At 38.7% G+C, this 23,086-nt stretch overlaps 2 protein-coding genes across 2 annotated transcripts; both read left to right on the plus strand.

The window, feature by feature from the left end:
- Positions 1–5,154: 5,154 nt before the first annotated feature.
- On the plus strand, positions 5,155–9,182 carry LOC145902625 (uncharacterized). Its single transcript, XM_082990666.1, has 6 exons — positions 5,155–5,252; positions 5,319–5,488; positions 5,704–6,563; positions 6,675–6,809; positions 7,133–7,177; positions 7,861–9,182. The coding sequence occupies exons 1-6, from the start codon at positions 5,235–5,237 to the stop codon at positions 8,613–8,615; spliced, it is 1,983 nt and encodes a 660-aa protein (XP_082846792.1). The 5' UTR covers positions 5,155–5,234; the 3' UTR covers positions 8,616–9,182.
- Positions 9,183–17,653: 8,471 nt separating this feature from the next.
- On the plus strand, positions 17,654–21,968 carry LOC145903148 (uncharacterized). Its single transcript, XM_082991222.1, has 6 exons — positions 17,654–17,879; positions 17,946–18,115; positions 18,289–19,148; positions 19,259–19,393; positions 19,731–19,775; positions 20,773–21,968. Exons 1-6 carry the CDS (start codon positions 17,862–17,864, stop codon positions 21,525–21,527), a joined length of 1,983 nt encoding a protein of 660 aa, XP_082847348.1. The 5' UTR covers positions 17,654–17,861; the 3' UTR covers positions 21,528–21,968.
- The last annotated feature ends 1,118 nt before the right edge of the window (positions 21,969–23,086 follow it).

Raw genomic sequence — 23,086 nt, forward strand, 5'->3', positions numbered from 1 at the left:
TGGCGCCAAATAAAATGATTTGTTTTTGATATTTTTGTTCAATGTTGATCGGCAAACCATATTCTGTAGCAGTTGCTTCTTAACTTTGCACACTTGCGAAACGTTAAGTTTCAAAACAACCTTGCGCGACTTTGATTTCACAAAATGACCGTTAAATGTAGGAAAAAAGTCAGTCAGAGAATTTAAATAAAGCATGAGTAGATTACGAAAATACCATATATTGACGGACTCGCAAACACAATTGATCTAGATCGGTGGCGATTTGAATTGCCTTTAGTTTGTTAAAGTTACATTCGGCTGTTGTGCTGGTAAGGTTTCATTCATTCATTCATTGGTTTATTTTTGCCCAAAGTATTTCAGTATAAAAAGATGGGGAATGCGTGAGTATGGGCAGGGGACGCTGGATTAACCTTCAGGTTTTCGGTGCCAAGCGTCACCCTTGGTCTAAGGTTTCTCAAAAGACTCTTCACCTCAAGTAATTTAACCAACATATATAGCGAAAATCAATCAGATTGTTACCAACCAACATCACACACCTGTCACGGTGATAATGCCGACTGAGAATAACAAATACCAAATTGGCAGCATTAACCAAGATCCCGACCCGCGTAGCAAGAAAAAAAACTCATCGGGATTCGTGCCTTGGATATCCTTGGTTCACATCCCCGTGTGGTCCAAAAAAGCCCATCTTTAGAATAAAACCTGATCGCGACTCGTGGCCAAGATATCCAAGGTTCAAATACAGGTGTGAAAAGAATATATTTGTTCGGTTATTATTCGGGATTAGACGACCGGTTGCACTAGATTATCAAAACTTTTTTGAATTAGTGTAACCGATTCAGACTGTGTTGGGTTTGCGACTATTTCGACTATTTCAACTATTTCATTGCAACTATTTTATTGCGACTATTTCAACGCATCACCACCAAGTGCGATCAGCTGCGGTCATGCAGTGAAACGTGCAAATTCTGTCTCTGCATTTTTTTAAAAATTCTCTCCTATCGACTCAATGTTGGTGATTTAAAATCACACCTCGGTCACTCAGATAAAGCGACTCTAAAGTTATAGTTGAGGACGACTTACGCTGCAGCAGCAAATCTTTGTACACAAAACCACTTATCAGTACAAAACCATTTGTTATTTATTTGCTTGAATAAAGTACCCATATGCATTTGCGTTATTTGTGATTTTGGTTAGAATTATGTGTTGCATCTTTTAGGGATCTTCAAGTTACAAAAATATTCTCAATTGTACCTAAACCTTTCTAACTACACAACGTCAGACTTGAAACAAACGTCTGTGGAATTTTGCTCATGACGGCATAAGAATTATAATCCGTATTAAACAAATTCTAATTCATTTAAACGAATCCAAGTATTCAGATTAGGGTCGGCACAAATCAAGTGTAAGGATGTGTCGTTCGTTAGAAGTGGGTTTGCTGTAGTTGAGATTAATCTGCAGCAGAAATATAATATGTCGCCACAGCAAAAGGGCATGTGTTACATTTTTATGACAAAAATTAAAATTTTTCACGTCATTCAGTATTCGGATTCGGACCGGTTTTGTCCGAATATTGGTTGCAGGTATTCGAATATCTTTATCCTACATCGGAAAAATAATTGCCAGAAGCAATTTAACATGTTAAGTCAATCATATTGTTACCAACCTGTATGGCACATCTCCCACTGTGATAATTTTTTCTGAACCTTACGTAAGAAATATCGATGTGACCAAATGTGGGAAGCTCCAGCATGGACAATAAGGACGGTGTACGTAATAAGGAGACTTAAGAGAAAATTTGGTAAACAAAAGCTATTAATAGTAAGTCGAAGAGAATAACAAACATCGTAAACAAACAGTCGTCCGCTGATGGTTAACTATATACAAATTTGTCCCAAATGCTTTGTAGCAAACCTTGCCCAAATAATAAAGCACTTTTCTATATTTAACACGTTTTTCCGATTCCTTATCTTAGTTAACTCTGTACTGCCTTCTAACGGAAAGTCGCATTTTGGAGATTTTCCGCTTAGTGATGTTGGAGGTTTTTATTGCACACAAACACGATGTCGCAATATTTCTCTGGTTGTTCTGGGTGAAAAATATGAAAATCAAGCTCCGACACTAGAAATCATACCTTTTATTGTCAAAGCAGCAATGTTTCATGCAATCGCATGAATGGAAGGATCTCCCCTGTAATGCCTGGGATGCGAAGTCTGTACGTATTAATATTGTCAATTACCACAAATCAAATACCCGCTAACATTTTCCACCGGTTTAATCAATGAGTCCACAGCCATCGTATTGTGAAGAGTTCTCACTCGTATGACAGTGCATTATATTTACTCCAAACATTTGACCACAGCTCGTCACGTTGAGGGGAAACGAAACACTCAGAAACGCCGTCAGGTTGTGCCCACTGACCAGAAATAAATGCGTTCTTAGAATGAGTCAAGCGTGGTGGGGGATTGACAACATCGGTCGAACGCCAGACCCTGGTTGGTCGAATTTTCGAATTTAATCAACTAGCGATCGCAACAACCCATAGCAAGTTTCGGTTTTAACCTGTTAAAATTTCATGTGGCTGATTGCCAAATTCAAATCAAATAAACGTCAATATTATAGCATTTATACATTTTTTTCAAATCTATTCATGGAATGTCTGTGAAGAATGCGCAACCAACAACAATCTCCACATTGCTCGTCACGCAAACACAGGTTGAATATTTGAAGCAGGGTTTCCACCAACAAACATGGGTGACCTCAGTCAAAGAAGTCGTCACCTTTGACGTGGCAGGATTTCGATAAAGGGTTTGAACTAAGGTGGGAATTGCAACCTTACACCAACGACCATTCCCGCAACTGATCGAGACAATAAGAAAACTGTAGTCGAGGGCTTTGATTGGTCGCTACGGACCACATGATTGTGAATGAATAAAATAGCGTTGGTTGCGTTTGTTTGTTTAAAGTTTAAACGATATGTCGAATTTCGAATAACGACTGTCCAGGGATTTTTCATGCAATGGCAAGTGGCTGATTCAGTCAGGCTGCATTGCCTGGGCAGCCAACCATTTTTGATATATTGATAATTTTCTCTTATTTGCTTTATGTAATTAGCAAACAGTAGTAAAATGTTGGGATATTATTATTTTGATACGTAATGGATGTTGTGTACCCCTCACATTTTTTCCATGCACCAAAGCAAAGCTAATATCCAGGCCAGTAGTTAATGTTCAGTTGAGGTCCCGCCAGCCCTGCGTGGTCATGTGTGTTTACTTTGCTTATTTACATTCAAGGCAAAAATCAAAGAAAATCAACTTCAATCTTTTCAGTAATTTAGTTACTATAGAAGATAAAAACAATAATCTTGAAAGATTCAGATCTGTTATTTTCCCGTCTCGTGCACCGAACAAACATCTTTCGTAAACATTCAGAAAATATCGAAGTAAGTCGGCTCATTCCTTACAACAAAACATTGGAAACTTCAGGTGTGGAGGTCACCACATTTGTCGTGTCTGGTTTCGTGTATGGGAGTTGAAGCGAACAAAAGACTTGTAACCTTACACTGAATAAAACCAACTTTATTTTCCCAGCTGGCTGCAGAGGGGCACCGGCGGCGTCTTTGCTTTCAAAATTTAAATCATTTTTTAATGAAAAACCTCCATTGTTTAAAATCACAAGATCAAGTAATTCTGAACTGACAACAAAAGCTACTGTTCGGACAGATTTGCATCATGTTCAAAATCATTTGAATGTGGTTTTTAGACGAAAAATACTCACAGACTGTACAATTGTGCCTCTTTCATCGGCACTAAACAATCTGAAGAATCCGATTTTCACTGAAGAATCAGATTCTACTGCTCCCAATGTACTTCGTGTGGAACATAACAGAAAACACAACGAAGCTAAAAAGATCGAGAGTTTTAAAACTGATATTGTTTAGTGTTCGCAAAAATTCGGGTGAAGTTAAGAAAACTCACTCACTCCAGTCTGTATATGTTGTTTGTGTTGTGGCCACGCTTCGGTACATTCTGCATCAGTGAATGCGCGCTTGCATACTGCAATCACGTGATTTGTGGAATATGTCTTCCATCGTATGATTAAATGTGTGAATACTACCTTCATATGGAATGCTGATTGCAATTGTTTGTCAGCGTGCCCTCTCATTGTATTGTTGACAACCATTTCGATCTGAATGAATGTAAATCAGCAACACAACTGCCTTCGTTGGCGACAGTGCAAGGGAACTTCAAATTTTATTTTCCGATTAAATAATTACATTCACGTGCATTGTCTTAAAATCCTGAAAACACGTCAGATAGCCTGAACATTACCCGTTCACTCATGTATCTTGTAACATTACATAACACAACGTACATCGCTTACGACAGGCAACAAACCACAAGACAAGATGAAAGATTTAAACTGGATTGCTATTCTGTAATAACTTAACGTAGATTGTTTCTCCTACGTGTCGTCTGCCATACAGCAAGATTTCTTCAGCGTTCAACACCACAATTCAAATGTGAACCAAACAATATTCAAAAGCATGAAAATGAATAGGTGCAAATACGTATCGCGGGAGGTGCAGCAGTTACATTAAGTTGTTGTATACAGCAGGTAAATACACACATTGTTCTTAATCATTAACACATCCGCTGTATTTGTGGGTGTGGAGTTTCAAGAAAGACCAGTTAGGCTTTGGAAAAGGTCCTACTCTTTCTCCATAACTTGGGTTTTATCGGAAGCAACTTCATGCCATCGCAGTCTCCGGGTATCAAGTAAACAACTCCCATTGGCTCGGAAGCCTACGTACCAATAGGGCGTGTGATTAGGCTACCAAGCGTTCTATGGGCGTAGTGTAAACTTACATAACTAGATACCAATCAATAGAGACGAACCACGCAGAGCCAACTATGGCCAAACAACTGTTTGGTATCCGATAGTGATATCGACCCGGATTTCAACTAAATCATGTGAATAATTTTCAAACAAGGAAACATTCAAAAAAACTAGGATTAAAGTTGTTTTGTTCCAAACAGTTTCCAAACAGGCAATTCCACAACACAAGTTTCGCTATTGTTCGGTCACAACCTCTACTCACGTGACTATCCGGTTACGTAAAGCAGAACAACGGCAACAGAAGACGTTGCTGGAAACGGGAACTGGAACCATCGCAACGTGGTTACGATTTGGTTTTGTTGACAATATTTGCCATCGAGAAAAAGTTACCAAAAATGTCAACTCCGAGCAAAGTAAGACTTAATTCTCTATTTAAATGAAATATTTCGAGACATAATAGAATGCTGATTTTGATACAGATGCGTGAGATTGATGCTGGTGAGATTATGTGCGACCCGAGGTCAGCTATTGTCGGTGGTGGAAGTTTTGGAATGGTTTTGTTGGGTGAACACAAGTCACTTAACAAAGTCGCGGTGAAAATTCTGACTGTACAAGGCGGAATAAGAGATATGCGACTTATTAAGAACACGTAAGTGAATAAGTGTGTGTAAGTAGCAAAGTAACCTGCAGATGTTGACTGTAAATACGCGTAAGTTACCATTTGTAAGCTGGTCACCACCAGTTAGGTGACGTAATAAGTTGTTACACATGGAGGATGAGATATAAACATTTAACTAATGTATAGTGTGTTGTTACTAGCTTACGGTATTCAGGCAATATACCAGCAATTAATATTGATTGCAGCATCCTAAGTGAATTTGGGAAACTTCAAACCGCCCAATGTGAAAACGTGGTCAGAATATACGGTTGGACAATGCTGTCCTGTAGCATGGGTTTGGTCACAGAATATTGTGCTGGCGGAAATCTACGACAACTACTCCTAGATCACAACCTCGACATCCAAATTCCTCTACGTCTTCGGATGCTCAAAGAAACCATGGATGCAGTCGTTTTCTTCCACGAGTTTCCAGAGAAACCTCTGGTTCACGATGACCTGAAACCCGAAAATATCCTTGTAACCCACGATCTCCATGCAAAGGTTGCCGACTTTGGTAGCGCTCGTTTGGCTGCAGTAACTGGTTCGACCACCATTCGGGCTCCAGTCGAAGGTGAAAAAATCCAATTCACTGCCGATTATACGGCACCCGAAAAGCTAGCAAACATCACAATGAAGCCGAAGAAAGAACACAATGTTTATAGTACTGGAGTGATGACCCACATGTTCATCTTCCGTGAATCTCCCTACCCACCATTGGATGCAAACGAACTCCGGGTTGCAATCATCAATGGAGAGAGACCCGACTGTGATGAGATTGAAGAGTTGAAAGCAAGCTTGGGTGACGGTGACAGGGAAATCCTCACAACGATGGATGAAGAAATGAAACGATGTTGGGATCAGGATCCGAAGAAGAGACCTCCTATGAGAGAAGTTCGCGACCGATATCAACGATTGTTAGACAAGCAAAACCCAGCTGACATCTTGCAACACGTGACAGATTCTGTGCGGCAAATGGATTTAAACGACCCTATCTCACCCAATCAGGGTCAACTCGTTCCGCTTCACCAGTTTTCTTCGCTCACTGGAAAGTTTCATTCGTTGGATGGTAAAAATGATTTTTGAAACATGTGATTAGTTGTTGATGTTTGTTGTAAGCAATGCACTACATTTGCTTGAGTCCTTTTGGGTTAATGTTGATTTTGTATGTTTGTATTAGCTGGAAATCCTGAAAGAAGCAGTGACCTTCCTAGCACACCACGTGACAACCAACAAGGTCAATCACAACACGATATATCTGAAGCACAAATGTTATCCACTCAACTGAATGTAACTTCGTTGCCAAGACAACAAGGTACTCGCTTTGCAGGAATTCCACCGATCTTCTTGTTGAGTGTGCAAGAGCAATCTTGTTACATGTATCCTTTCTTACATCATGCAATAAAGCGAACTTTTCATTTCGCTGGGCCTTGTAGCCAAGACAATTCAAATTGCAATGTGTACAACTTACATTGACAAGTGTTGCACATAATAGACGACCATGCTGTGTTATGGGTATATTGGTTTTTCATTAGTGCTACCGTTTTAAGCAATGTTTCCTAACCATTACTTTAGCATAAAAAGATTTTGTTTCAAATGCGCCACCTTGCGGTTAATATATTGTTGCTTTTTTCACAGGTGACATCACACATCTTACAATGGAGCAAGTGTTTCAACAGCAAGGTGTGTGGTTCAGTTTCATGATTATCAAAATATTTCACATCAGTTTTCCTCCGTCCCAAAAGCGTCGCAAACCAAGCAGTTTTTTGTCTGTAATCTCACAAAAAGCACTTTAACATGAACCCAGATACAGTTTTGTTGAAAAGGTCACTGGCATCGCAGTAAGGGAATATCCAAGTCATTTTATCCCCACAAAGCCGGGGTGAAATAAAAATAAGCTAACGAGGTTTGAACTCACAACCCTTCGTACACCGCTGTAATGCTCTACTCACTAAACCAGGGGTGTGCAACCTTTAGCTCAGCCAGGTCAAATGCGACTAACTAGATTAAACCACGGTCAAAATGCCTGGGTTTCGCAAAATTTTGTCATCGGATATCGATGACCTTTTGTATGGACAATGACAATAATGGTCATTATTACACCACAATGGAATCTTTGGTTGCCTGTAAACAGGTGAACATTAATGCAAACTCGATTCGATTTCACCTCGTGTCTGGTAATGCGAGAACATGCATTGTTTTCCCAAACGTATTTGTTTTAAAGCAACGCGTGAATATTGGGATTTGTTGACAGTCGAATTTATGTGATTACGTCATACAATATATATGGCCACACCGAAATATTAATTTCGAATAGATGCCAAAACCAATCACTGCATAATTAATGAAAGTTATTGTTTGTTTAGGTGAAACCAACGACAAAACTCAACTGGTGGAAAAGTATTGCAAGCAGCTGAAGGATGGAAAGTATATTGAAGCAAACTTTACGGAGCAGCAACTCTCTCGGTTGATTGAAGCTCGAATTAAAACCACGGCTGAAGATTTGCGGGAATTCGCAAACAAAAACAAAACTGAGAAGAGATTTCTTGAAGCTTTGTTGTTCTTCCAAATATCAACAGATTTCTATGCCAAGAATCCCAACCCCGAATGTGCAGCTAAAGGTTTAAAGGAATGTGCTTATGGATTAAGAGACACCAACATAGCAATGGTGGAAACTGACGTCACAAGCAAGCCCATTGTTGGTGATTACGTCATTCCTTTGATCAAAGACATTCGCCAACAAATAGAGAACTTAGCAAACTTTGATGACAAACTACGCACTGTGTGTGTTACCCAATGTATTCATGCCGTCGAAGTGAGTCTTGGTTTAATCGACTCCTGGCAATTGAATGAAGAAACCATCAATGAAGGGTTGGAACTGATGAGGAGAATGTTTGGAGCAGATTCAGTAAAGTACCAAACATACGGACACCTCCTCAACAACCTTGGTGTTGTTTGCGCGAAAACTTCACGAATTCGTGACGCAATCAAATATTATCGGGAAGCAATCCAAGCTTACCGAATGGCCGAAGATTTCTGCACTGAAGAAAAAAGGGAGAAGGAGATTAAAATAACTGAAAACAATCTGAAAAGAAAGGAAGCAAAGTTGGCCAAACAGTGACTTGTGACTTTCAAACAAGAATATTTTCTTTGTTTTTTCCACAATCTTTTGCGACTAACTTTCAACCAATGCAATATTTGTAAACGGACGAAGAAATTTGTAGCACTGTCCAGTAACCGCGTGTCGTCCTATGTTGTCTTTCGCAACCCACCACCTCCCAGTGTAACGGAGTATGTCAAAAACTCTCTTATTTGACCCGACTTTATTATAGACTGTTCAAAATTCGTTATTTTAATATAAGTCAAACCCTGATAACATCGTCTATTGGTTGATCAACACAAAAAAAAAAAAAAAAAAAGTGTAACGGAGTATGCGATTCTACAGCAGAGTGCGTTCTCCGTGAGGAGTGTGACCTTCACATGACCCCAGACTGCATAACCACCTGATTTTATCAGTTTCCACGCTATTTTGGTTTCTTTGTAAATAGTTCATTTATGATGTAGTCATTGGCGCCAAATTAAATGATTTTGTTTTGATATTTTTGTTCAATGTTGATCGGCAAACCATATTCTGTATCAGTTGCTTCTTAACTTTGCACACTTGTGAAAAGTTTTAATACAACCTTGCGGGACCGTGACTTCACAAAATCACCGTTAAATGTGGGAAAAATGTTAGTCAGAGAATTTAATGAAGCAAAATCAGATTGCGAAAATACCATATATTGGCGGACTCGCAAACACAATTGATCCAGATCGGGGAAGATTTGAATTGCCTCCATTTTGTTTAAATGTTACATTCGACTGCTGAACTGATGAGACTTGTCAAAAGACTATCTGCTCTCAAGTATTTAAAACTAATATAAATAGTGACAATGTTAACTACACTTTTTGGTTGGTTTTAGAAGGGATATAGCCAGTCATCTCAATTAGGAGTAAACATCGGATTTAAATGTTTTGGTGAAACTTTTGTTCAGTGTAAGATCATCGGTTTTCAAAGTAAATAACTTTGTTTATTGACATCATTCCTATGAACGCAAACCAACATTTCGCTTTCTTCTCATCCTCTAACTTAGTTCATAACGTTCGCAAGCTCTCTGCTGTCACCTACCGAATTAAAAAAAAGCTCTTTCTACAGCCGGACTCACGCGAAACACTTTTTTGTAGACGAAACCGTCACTTTCGAGAAGCCAACGCATCACGTCATACAACTGGTGACGTATATAAAAGAATTTTTTGCGCTCTGTATGGAAACGGCACAAATTGTGTTAAAAAGTTCAAAACGGTCAGAGGGGATCGATTTTTGCATGAAAATTATGCTGCATATTTCTAATCTCATCCTTTGGTGGTTATAAGTTTTATTACATACTAAACCCACGTACGAGATCCGTTTTATATCGCGCATCTATACCACATATCTGCGTCATTTGAACATTAGCCCTCAGAACATTATAAACCATAGATTGTTTTGCAAATATATTAGAACTCTGACATAAGATGACGGATTTAAATGTAACATTTGGTCCGGATTTAACTGAATATTTTCTGTGGAAACGGCAAGAATTGTGTTAAAAATTTCAAAATGGTCAGATTTGGAAAAGTTTCTTGAGACTTTTGTCCCTTGCTATAGCAGCAGCCTTTGCCTTCCGCAAATATTCGACACTCGAGGGTGTAAGAGTGTAGAAAAATTCATCAGCTGCGTCGTGTTCGTCATTCTTCTCGATATTGTTGCAATCAAAATTAAACGATCGGAAGTTAAGAAAACTTGGATTCGATACAATGGCAGAGGTTTTCACAAAAGGCTGTGACAATAATTTGTTTACAAATTTTCACAAAGCAATCCAGAGTGCTATATCAATGTGTGTTACTAAAACTATGGGTGCAAGTAAAAGCACGCGAGAAATGAAATAGCGAAGTCGAAAGCTCGCTTTTTTAGACAAATGTTAAATTGGCTCTATACTGTCCTGAAGCGGTATGTCTCAATTTGATGAGGTTGCTACTTGGTGGCGCAAGAGATTTTAATTGTAAGGAATCTTGATTTCGAAATAATTATTTCGTGGGCGGGTGATTGACAGCATTGGTCAAGAGCCCGACCCATATACCAAAATGAAAACCTGATCGGGATTCGTGACCAGGATCTCCTGGGTTCAAATCCCGGTGTGGTCCAAAAATGAAATATATGAGTGTTACATAACGTAGATACATTAAAGTTTGCCTTATATTCGAGGAGAATTGAAAGCGCTAAAAAGTAATATCACCACACTGTCTTGTTGGCTGCGAGTTATCTCAGCAATTTAAACGAACCCTGTTTCTTGTTTATCTAAAGTGCATTTTTTGTTGATACTTTTAGCTAACTGAATATTTTTAGTTTATAGACAGCTGTCACCTCATGTTTAAAACATCGGAAAGTTCATACAACAATGTGTTTGGTTGTGACCAGACAAGCACCTATCAGTTTCCTAATTCAACTGAGAAGAAATAGTCGCTATGATGTAACAGTGCAATGTGAACACTACACAGCAGAATCAATTCTCGAAATGGGATTTTGGGCAGCAAGAAGAACGTCTTATTAAGCAGGGGAGCTAACCGCATTGTAAAACACTTACTCCACTAGAGACAAATTATTTTCCGCAACTATCTTTCATCAAGCTTGCAAAATATGAATTAAATGCGCGCAAGGTTTTTGACCACATTTGAGGCGGAAGATTAAAGCAGTTCGGCCCGTTGAGAACTTGTAGAGCTTGACTGAGAAGAGATTTCTTGAAGCTTTGTTGTTCTTCCAAATATCAACAGATTTCCATGCCAAGAATCCCAACCCCGAATGTGCAGCTAAAGGTTTGATGGAATGTGCGAAGGAATTAAGAGAAACAAACAAAGCAATGGTGGAAAGTGACGTCACAAGGAAGCCCATTGTCGGTGATTACGTCATTCCTTTGATCAAAGACATTCGCCAACAAATAGAGAACTTAGCAAACGTTGATGACAAACTACGCACTGTGTATGTGGCCGGATGTATTCATGCCGTCGAACGGAGTCTTGATTTAATCGACTCCTTGCAATTGAGGGAAGAAACCATCAATGAAGGGTTGGAACTGATGAGGAGAAAGTTTGGAGCAGATTCAGTAAAGTACGAAATATACGGACATCTCCTCAACAACCTTGGTGTTGTTTGCGGGAAAACTTCGCGGTTTTGTGACGCAATCAAATATTACCGGGAAGCAATCCAAGCTTTTCGAATGGCCGAAGATATCGACACTGAAGAAAAAAGGAAAAAATTGATTGAAAACAGTAAAGGCAACTTGAGGGGTAACGAAGCACATTTGGCCAAAAAATGACTTTGTGAATCCTAAACAAATGTTTGTTGCAATAATCCTCAGTCGTCATGGCGATCATCAATTGTGCGGATGTGTGTAAATGTTTTTCTCTTGTTTTCTTTGATGAGAGTCTCCAAATAACTATGGCGACCCACAAATACTAGTCATAACCTCACACGACCATAATAAGTACATATATAGTATTGACACTCTTTAAGAAAAAAAATCATGTAATGTCGAATGAAAAGACTTTGGGAAGGACATGGTTCCAGAAAGATTCAATATAAATTCATTGTCGTCGCATTTTCCTATACGAAATTAAAAACTCAGCGGTAATTTGACCAAACCCGATCCCGAAGAAGACACTGAATCTCAAACCACAGTCTTCACCAGTATTTCCAAATCTTTTTGTGTCTGCATAAACTGATTTAAATTTTTCTCGTCACCCATGTTTGACAGTACACCCAATACGCATTTTTTCGTGTGATCAACATTTTGTACGAACAAATAAACAAATTGGCTCTGTATTGCACGAATAGTCGTTGGCATGTAGCGCAGGTTAAGGAGTTGTCGTGATTCGATAATGAAATGGATACGTTTTACCTATGCCTTCACCACCACTTGAAAAACATGCCAGCACCAAACAAGTTCAAGTAAGTTGCATTCTGGCCCATTGTGACGTGCACAAATTGCTATTCCAGCAATTATAAAACAAACAGTGTATTATGGGAGACAAGTAAAAATAATATCCAGGTACACGACAAAATCTGAGTAAAGATAGGATAAATAATGCGTAGGAAAAATCAACTATTTGCTCCTGGATCTTAATTGTTCAACTGACTCTATGCTGCCACCTAGCGAAATGTCGCCTGGTGATTAAATTGTCACTGTTAGGCGTTGGAGATTTTTGTTCAATCATGATTTCGACCGACCCATATTTCTAGCAGAAACCTGATCGGGATTCGTGGCCAGGATATCCAGGGTTTAATGTTTCGTCACTGCATTGTCATTTGGGTTGCAAATGGGATTCCAGCATGTGCGTGTTGCACTAGATTACCAAATCTTTTTTTAAATTAATGTAACCGATTCAGACTCTCTTCGAGGCCAACTTACATTCAACCAACGCAAAACTTGTTAACCCACGTACAAATTGCTTGCACAGTCTGGTGGCCCACGCCTATCTTCGTATGCGACTATTTCAACGCATCACCACCGGATGCGATCAGCAGCGGTCCTGCTGGGAAGCGTGCAAATTCTGTCTCTATTTTTTTAAAATTTTTTCCGCCGCCTCGATGTTGGTGATTTTCAATCACACCTCGGTCACTCATATAAAGCGACTCTAAAATTATAGTTGAGGGCGACTTGCGCTGCAGCATCAAATCTTTGCATGCAAAACCACTTGTTAGTACAAAACTAGTTGGTGTTTATTTGCTCAAATAAACTAGGCAAAAATGCATTTGGGGTTATTTGTGCTTTTGGTTAGAATTATGTGTTGCATCTTTTTAGGATCTTCAGGTTACAAAGATGTATTGCTAAATTGTACCTAAACCTTTCTAACTACACAACGTCACACTTAAAACAAACGTCTGTAGAATTTTGCCCATGAGAATTAAAATACTTATTGACCGAATTCTACTTCATCTAAACGAATCCAAGTATTCAGATTAGGGTTGGTACAAACCAAGTGTAAGAATATCTCGTTCGTTAGAAGTGGATTTTTTGTAGTTGAGATATATCTACAGCAAAAATATAATATGTCGCCACAGCAAAAGGGCATGTGTTATATTTATATAACAAAAATTAAAATTTTGTACGTAATTTATGATTTGGATTCGGTCCAGTTTCGTCCAAATATTGTTTGCAGTATTCGTATCTCTTTATGCTACATGGGAAAAATAAGTGCCAGAAGCAATTTAACATGTTAAGTCAATCATATTGTTACCAACCTGTATGGCACATCTGCCACTATGATAACTTCATCTGAACCTAACGTAAGAAATATCGATGTGAGCAAATGTGGGAAGCTCCAGCATGGACAATAAGGACGGGGTACGTAATAAGGAGACTTAAGAGAAAATTTGGTAAATAAAAGCTATTAATAGTAAGTCGCAGAGAATAACAAACATCGTAAACAAACAGTCGTCCGCTGATGGTTAACTATATACAAATTTGTCCCAAAAGCTTTGTAGCAAACCTTGCCCAAACAATAAAGCACGTTTATTCATTTAACACGTTTTTCCGATTCCTTATCTTAGTTAACTCTGTACTGCCTTCTAACGGAAAGTTGCATTTTGGAGTTTTTCCGCTTAGTGATGTTGGAGGTTTTTATTGCAGACAAACATGATGTCGCAATATTTCTCTGGTTGTTCTGGGTGAAAAAAATTAAAATCAAGCTCCGACACTAGAAATCATACATTTTATTGTTAACGCAGCAATGTTTTATGCAATCGTATGAATGGAAGGATCTCCCCTGTAATGCCTGGGATGCGAAGTCTGTACGTATTAATATGGTCAATTACCACAAATCAAATACCCGCAAAAATTTTTCACCGGTTTAAACAATGAGTCCACAGCCATCGTATTGTGGAGAGTTCTCACTCGTATGACAGTGCATTATATTTACTCCAAACATTTGACCACAGCTCGTCACTTTGAGGGGAAACGAAACACTCAGAAACGCCGTCAGGTGGCTCCCACTGACCAGAAATAAATGCGTTCTTAGAATAAGCCAAGCGTGGTGGGGGATTGGCAACATCGGTCAAGCGCCAGACCCTGGCGGGTCGCTTTTCGAATGTGGCTGGTCGCTTTTTCGAATTCAAGTAGCGATCGCAACAACCAAAGCACATCCCATGACAAGTTTTGGGTTCAACTTGTCAAAACTACATGTGGCTGATTGCCAAATTCAAGTCAAGTAAACGTCAATATCATAGTATTTATGCATTTCTTTTTCAAATATTTTCATGGAATGTGTGTGAAGAATGCGCATCCAACAACAATCCCCACATTGCTCGTCGCGCAAAAGACTCTCCGGTTACCCAATCACAGCATTGTTACGAAACAATCAACACGTCAAGCAGTTGTGAATGAATAAAATAGCTTTGGTTGCGTGGGTTTGTTTAAATTTGAAACGATATGTGGATCGTGCTGAAAATTTCACTGACATTTTTATTATTTACTTTGTGGTTGCAACCGTCAAGTTCGTTTGCGCCATTTAATTTATTGCGACACACGCCACACGATGCTGCAGCAAAAGCGTTAGTTTATGTTCAATTTTGAAACTGAATATAATGTAAACATGCAATTACGTTAAAAGGATAAAATAAGTTATGTTGATTTGCTATTTTCTATTAACGACTGTCCATGTTTGACATATTGGAAATTATTACTTTGATATGCAATGGATGTTGTGTACGTAGCACATTTTCTATGGAATAAACAATCGCTTTTGTGAGAAAACAACAAAAACTAAAGCAACACCATGCAATGCTATTCAATTTTGTATTTATCACAAGATTACAAGAGAATACAAGAATAACTATGACGATACCAGTAATAAATGTTCAGTTGAGGTCCCATCCCTGCGCTTTATCTGTATTTATTTTACTTGTTTACATTTATGGCAAAAATCAAAAGAAATCAATTTTAACCTTTTAAATAATTTTGTTGCGTTAGAAGATTCATAAAAACAATAATTGTGGAAGATTCACATCTGTCATTTTCCCGTCTCGTGCTCCGAACAAACCTCTTTAATAAACATTCGGAAAATATCGAAGTAAGTCAGCTCATTCCTTACAACAAAACATGGGAAACTTCAGGTGTGGAGGTCACCACATTTGTCGTGTCTGGTTTCGTGTATGCGAGTTGAAGCGAAAAGAAAACTTGTACCCTTACACCGAATAAAACCAACTTTAGTTTCCCAGCTAGCTGTGGAGGGTCATGGGCGGCGCCTTTGCCTTTAAAGTTTAAATCGCTTTTTAATGAAAACGCCTCGTTTTCAACACATTCACAACCAATTTCAAAATAACAACAGCCCCAAGCTAATAAGTTAAGTCGTAATTGTGCTGAATGCAAATTCTTAGACCACCATTGTTCAAAATCACAAGATCAACTATTCCGAAACCGACGACAAAAGCTACTGTTTGGACAGATTTGCATCATGTTAAAAAATCATTTGAATGTAGTTTTCAGATGAAAAATACTTACAGTCTAATAGACTGGGCAACCGTGCCATGATATTGGCGTTCTCTTTGATCGGCACTGAACAATAAAGTGTGTACTGTGAATCACTCCAGGCAGTTTGACCATCGCATCCTTTCACTTAGTATCCGATTCCATTCATTATAATGTACTTCGTGTGAGATATAACAGAAAACACAATGAAGCCAAAATGATTGAGAGTTTCAAAACTGATATTGTTTGGTGTTCGCGAAAATTCGGGTAAAGTTAAGAAAACTCACGTACACCAGTCTGTATAAGTTGTTTATGTTGCGGTCACGCTTCGGTACATTCTGCAGATCAATGATGGAGCGTTACAATCACGTGTTTTGTAAAATATGTCTTCTATTGTATGATTAAATGTGTGAATACTACCTTCATATGGAATGCTGATTGAAATTGTTTGTCAGGGCGCCCTCTCCTTGTATTGTTTACAATCATTTTGATACGAATGAATGTAAATCAGCAACACAATTGCTATCGTTGGCGACAGTGCAAGGGAACTTCAAATTTTATTTTCCGATTAAATAATTATATTCACACTCAGTGATTTGTGAAATTATCCCGGTAAAAATTTTGACAATGTAACGCTTGAAAACAACTTTCGAACGCCTAAACTGGAGAAATTTGTTTCTTGATTGTGGCAGAATCCAACCCTTGATTAGGCATTGTCTTAAACTCCTGAAAACACTGCAGATAGCCTGAACATTATCTGTTCACTCCAGTATCTTGTTACATTACATAACACAACGTACATCGCTTACGACAGGCAACAAACCACAAGACAAGATTAAAGATTTAAACAGGATTGCTATTCTGGAATAAATAAACGTAGATTGTGTCTCCGACGTTTCGTCTGCCATACAGCAAGATTTCTTCAGCGTTTAACGCCACAATTCAAACGTGAACCGAACAATATTCAAAAGCATGAAAATGAATAGGTGCAAATACGTATCGCGGGAGGTGCAGCAGTTACATCAAGTTGTTGTATACAGCAGGTAAATACATACATTGTTCTTAATCATTACCACATCCGCTGTATTTGTGGGTCTGGAGTTTCAAGAAAGACCAGTTAGGCTTTGGAAAAGGTCCAACTCTTTCTCCATAACTTGGGTTTTATCGGAAGCAACTTCATGCCATCGCAGTCTCCGGGTATCAAGTAAACAACTCCCATTGGCTCAGAAGCCTACGTACCAATAGGGCGTGTGATTAGGCTACCAAGCGTTCTATGGGCGTAGTGTAAAGTTACATAACTGGATACCAATCAATAGAGACGAACCACGCAGAGCCAACTATAGCCAAACAACTGTTTGGTATCCGATAGTGATGTCGACCCGGATTTCAACTAAATCATGTGAATGCAAAAAAGCCATAATAATCGGTGAGATTGATTATAATGGCTTTTTTACACATGTAGGTATTTTTAACTTTAACAAATCAACCAGATACAGCAACATATTTAAAATTTGTATTTCGGTTTTGTTACGGAAAAAGTTTCAATTGCTGAACACTCTATCCATTAATTTTCAAACAAGGAAACATTCAAAAAATCTTGGATCAAAGTTGTTTGTTCCAAACAGTTTTCAAACAGGCAATTCCACAACGCAAGTTTCGCTATTGTTCGGTCACAACTAACACCTCTCCTCACGTGACTATCCGGTTACGTAAAACAAAACAACGGCAACAGAAGGCGTTGCTGAAAACGGGAACTGGAACCATCGCAACGTAGCTACGATTTGGTTTTGTTGACAATATTTGCCATCGAGAAGAAGTGACCAAAAATGTCAACTCCGAGCAAAGTAAGATTTAATTCAATATTTAAATGAAATATTTCGAGACATAATAGAATGCTGATTTTGATACAGATGCGTGAGATTGATGCTGGTGAGATTATGTGCGACCCGAGGTCAGCTATTGTCGGTGGTGGAAGCTTTGGAATGGTTTTCTTGGGTGAACACAAGTCACTCAACAAAGTTGCTGTAAAAATTCTGACTGCACAAGGTGGAGTAAGAGACATGCGACTGATTAAGAACACGTAAGTGAATAAGTGTTTGTAAGTAGTGTTTGTATTTTTTATACATGTCAAGTACAAGTATAAAAAATTAACCCTATTAATTGCCATTTGAAAGAATTTGCTGCAAATGAATGTACAAAGTTTTTACAAGTTTCTTACAAGTCTTCATGCAATGTACCATCTATTGATTCCAGCATCCTGAACGAACTTGGGAAACTTCAAACCGCCCAATGTGAAAACGTGGTCAGAACATATGGTTGGACAATGCTGTCCTGTAGCATGGGTTTGGTCACAGAATATTGTGCTGGCGGAAATCTACGACAACTACTCCTAGATCACAACCTCGACATCAAAATTCCTCTACGTCTTCGGATGCTCAAAGAAACCATGGATGCAGTCGTTTTCTTCCACGAGTTTCCAGAGAAACCTCTGGTTCACGATGACCTGAAACCCGAAAATATTCTTGTAACCCACGATCTCCATGCAAAGGTTGCCGACTTTGGTAGCGCTAGTTTGGCCGCAGTAACTGGTTCGACCACCATTCGGGCTCCAGTAGAAGGTGGAAAAATCCAATTTACTGCCGAATATACGGCACCAGAAAAACTCAAGAAAATAACTATGAAGCCAAAGAAAGAACACGATGTTTATAGTACTGGAGTGATGACCCACATGTTCATCTTCTGTGAATCTCCCTACCCACCATTGGATGCAAACGAACTTCGGGTTGCAATCATCAATGGAGAAAGACCCGACTGTGATGAGATTGAAGAGTTGAAAGCAAGCTTGGGTGACGGTGACAGGGAAATCCTCACAACGATGGATGAAGAAATGAAACGATGTTGGTATCAGGATCCGAAGAAGAGACCTCCTATGAGAGAAGTTCGCGACCGATATCAACGCTTGTTAGACAAGCAAAACCCAGCTGATATCTTGCAACATGTGACAGATTGTGTGCGGCAAATGGATTTAAACGACCCTATCTCACCCAATCAGGGTCAACTCGTTCCGCTTCACCAGTTTTCTACGCTCACTGGAAAGTTTCATTCGTCGGAAGGTAAAAATGATTTTTAAAACATGTATTTGGTTGTTGATGTTTGTTGCAAGCAATGCACTACATTTGCTTGAGTCCGTTTGGGTAATGTTGATTTTGTATGTTTGTATTAGCCGGAAAACCTGAAAGAAGCAGTGACCTTCCCAGCACATCACGTGACAACCAACAAGGTCAATCACAACACGATGTATCTGAAGTAGAAATTTCATCCACTCAACAGCATGTAACTTCGTTGCCAAGACAACAAGGTACACGCTTTGTAGAAATTCACTTATCTTCTTGTTGAGTCTGCAAGAGCAACCTTGGCTCTGGCTACAAGTAATCTTTATTACATCATACAATTAATTCAACTGTTCATTTCGACGGACATTGCAGTCACGACAATTTAGATACCAATGTATATTTACAACTTATATTGACATAGTGTGCAACAAAATAGCTTAAGACCAGATTGTAATTTGGGTATTTTGGTTTGTCAATTGTATATCCGTCTCAAGCAATGTTGCAATAACCAGTGCTTTGGGAAAAAAACTTTCTGTCTCAAATGCGCACTCATGCGATTAGTTAATTGTTACTTTTTTACAGGTGACGTTACACATCTCACACTGGAGCAAGTGTTTCAACAGCAAGGTGAGTGGTTCAGTTTCATTATTATTAAAATATTTCCCAGCATTTCCCTCTGTCATAAAATTGTCGCAAAACAAAACATTTTTTGTCTGCAATCTCACAAAAAGCGAGCACACTTTAAACATGAACCCAGATACTCTTTGTTTGAAAGGTTCACTGGCATCACATTAGGGAAATATCCAAAACATTTTATTCCGACAAAGCCGAAGTAAATTGAAAATAGGTAAGCGAGGTTTGAACTCACGACCCTTCGCACACCGCTGCACTGTTCTACCCACCAAACCAGGGGTGCGCAACCTTTAGCTCAGCCAGGTCAAACACAACTAACCAGATTAAACCACTGTCAATTTCTTCCGCAAAATTATGGCACAAAATTATCTTTAACTGCTTTTAGTGATGGCAAGAAAAACTTTGCTTAATGCAAACTTACAGTAAAATGGGGACTGGGATCAGTGTGACCTGTTGTAAGGAAATGTCAATAATGGTCATTATTATACAACAATGGACTTTTCAGCAGCCTGTAAACGGGTGAACACTAATGCAAACTCGATTCGATTTCACCTCGTGTCTTGGCATGCGAGAACATGCATTGTTTCCCCAAACGTATTTGTTTCAAAGCAACGCGTGTATATTAGGATTTGTTGACAGTCGAATATGTGTTAATTTTAATCTAATAATCTGTTCTTCTGGCACAATAAAAAACATAACTTTATTCACCGAAAAGAGATTATTAAACTACAATATGCCTCGCAGCAACAGTAAGATTATATATGTTATTTGACACGTTATTTGCTGCACCTGATGAAGCGAGATCAATCTCGCGAAAGCTCGTGCGAATAAAGTTGTTTAACAGTCAGTCTCTTATAAAAGCAGTGCACAAGCAAGCATATAATTATATATGTGATTACGTCATACAATATATTGCCATACCGAAACATTACTTTTAGATAGATTCCAAAACCAATCACTGCACAATTAATAAAAGTTATTGTTTGTTTAGGTGAAACCAACGACAAAACTCAACTGGTGGAAAAGTATTGCAAGCAGCTAAAGGATGGAAAATATATTGAAGCAAACTTTACGAAGCAGCAACTCTCTCGGTTGATTGAAGCTCGAATTAAAACCACGCCTACAGATTTGCGGGCATTCGCAAAGAAAAACAGAACTGAGAAGAGATTTCTTGAAGCTTTGTTGTTCTTCCAAATATCAACAGATTTCCATGCCAAGAATCCCAACCCCGAACTTGCAGCTAAAGGTTTAAAGGAATGTGCTTATGGATTAAAAGACACAATCAAAGCAATGTTAGGAAGTGACGTCACAAGCAAGTCCATTGTTGGTGATTACGTCATTCCTTTGATCAAGGACATTCGCCAACAAATAGAGAACTTAGCAAACGTTGATGACAAACTACGCACTGTGTGTGTGGCCGAATGTATTCATTACGTCGAAGTGAGTCTTGGTTTAATCGACTCCCGGAAATTGGAGGAAGAAACCATCAATGAAGGGGTGGAACTGATGAGGAGAAAGTTTGGAGCAGATTCAGTAAAGTACGAAATATACGGACACCTCCTCAACAACCTTGGTGTTGTTTGCGGGAAAACTTCACGAATTCGTGACGCAATCAAATATTACCGGGAAGCAATCCAAGCTTACCGATTGGCCGAAGATTTCGACACTGAAGAGGAAAGGGAGGAAGTGATTAAAAACAGTGAAAAAAATCTGAAAATAAACGAAGCAAAGTTGGCCAAACAGTGACTTTGTGATATACAATTAAATGGAATTTGTTAAACGAAATAACGTTTTCGATTGAACTTGTGACGTCGTAATGACCATTTATTTCCAATCTAGTCACGAATTATTATTGAAATGTGTAAGAATTTTTTCTTTGCTTTTTCTACAATCTTCTACAACTAACATTCAACCAATGCAATACTTGTAAACGGACGTAGATGTTTCTAGCACTGTCTAGTAACCGCGTGTCGTCCTATGTTGTCTTCGCAACCCATCACCTCCCAGTGTAACTGAGTATGTGATTCTAGAGCAGAGTGCGATTCTCTTTGAGGAGTGTGACCTTCAAATGACCCCACACTCCATAACCACGTGATTCTATCAGACTCCATGATATTGTGAATTCTTTGTATATAGTTCATTTATGTTGTAGCCATTAGCGCCAAATAAAATGATTTGGTTTTGATATTTTTGTTCAATGTTGATCGCCAAACAATATTCTGTACCAGTGGTTCCTAGGTTTGCACACTTGCGAAACTTGAAGTTTCAAAACAAACTTGCGACCACGTAATTTCAAAAAAAATTACCGTTAAATGTAGAAAAATGTCAGTCAAAGAATTTAAATGATGCAAAAAGAGATGTCGTAAATTCTATATATTGGCCGACTCGCAAACACAATTGATCAACATCGGCTGCGATTTGAATTGCCTCCATTTTGTTTAAATGTTACATTCTGTTTCTGTGCTGATGAGACTTGTCAAAAAACTATCTGCAGCTCAAGTAATTAAAACTAATATAAATAGTGACAACGTTAACTACAGTTTTTAGTTGGTTTTAGAAAGGATATATCCAGTCTTCTCAACTAGGAGTAAACATCGAGTTTAAATGTTTTGATAAAACGTTTGTCCAGTGTAAAATCATCGGTTTTCTAAGTGAATCACTTTGTATATTGACAACATTTCCTATCAACGCGAACCAACATTCCGCTTTCTTCTCATCCTATAACTTGGTTCACTACGTTCGTAAGCTCTCTTCCCCCACCTTCCGAATTTTGAAAAATTTTCTCCACGGCATGGACTTACGCGAAACGCTTTTTTTTGTGGACCAAACCGTCACTTCGGAGAAGGCAACGCTTTACGTCATACAACTGGTGACGAACACCAAAGAATTTCAGGCGCTATGTATGGAAACGGCACTAGTTGTGTAAAAAAGTTCAAAATAGTCAGAGGGGAACGATTTTTGCATGAAAATTATGCTGCATATTTCTAATCTCATCGTTTAGTGATTATAAATTTTATTGTATACTAAACCAATGTACGAGTTACGTATTATATCATTTGCATGTACTGATGTATATCTAATGGTACTAATATAGCATCGTCCCGGATAGGATGACATTAAGGAACTTTGCGCCTCTACACCACACATCTGCATCATTTGAACATTAGGGCTCAGAACACCAAATATTGATTGGCTCTGTACTACCTCCTAGCGGTAAGGTATCTCTACTTTTTTTGTCGCTTGGAGATGTTGGAGGTTTTTGTTGCGGACAAACATGATATCGTAATATATATTCTGGTTGTTTT

This window comes from Ascidia mentula, chromosome 5 (genome assembly GCF_947561715.1).
Source record: "Ascidia mentula chromosome 5, kaAscMent1.1, whole genome shotgun sequence".
NCBI lineage: Eukaryota > Metazoa > Chordata > Ascidiacea > Phlebobranchia > Ascidiidae > Ascidia > Ascidia mentula.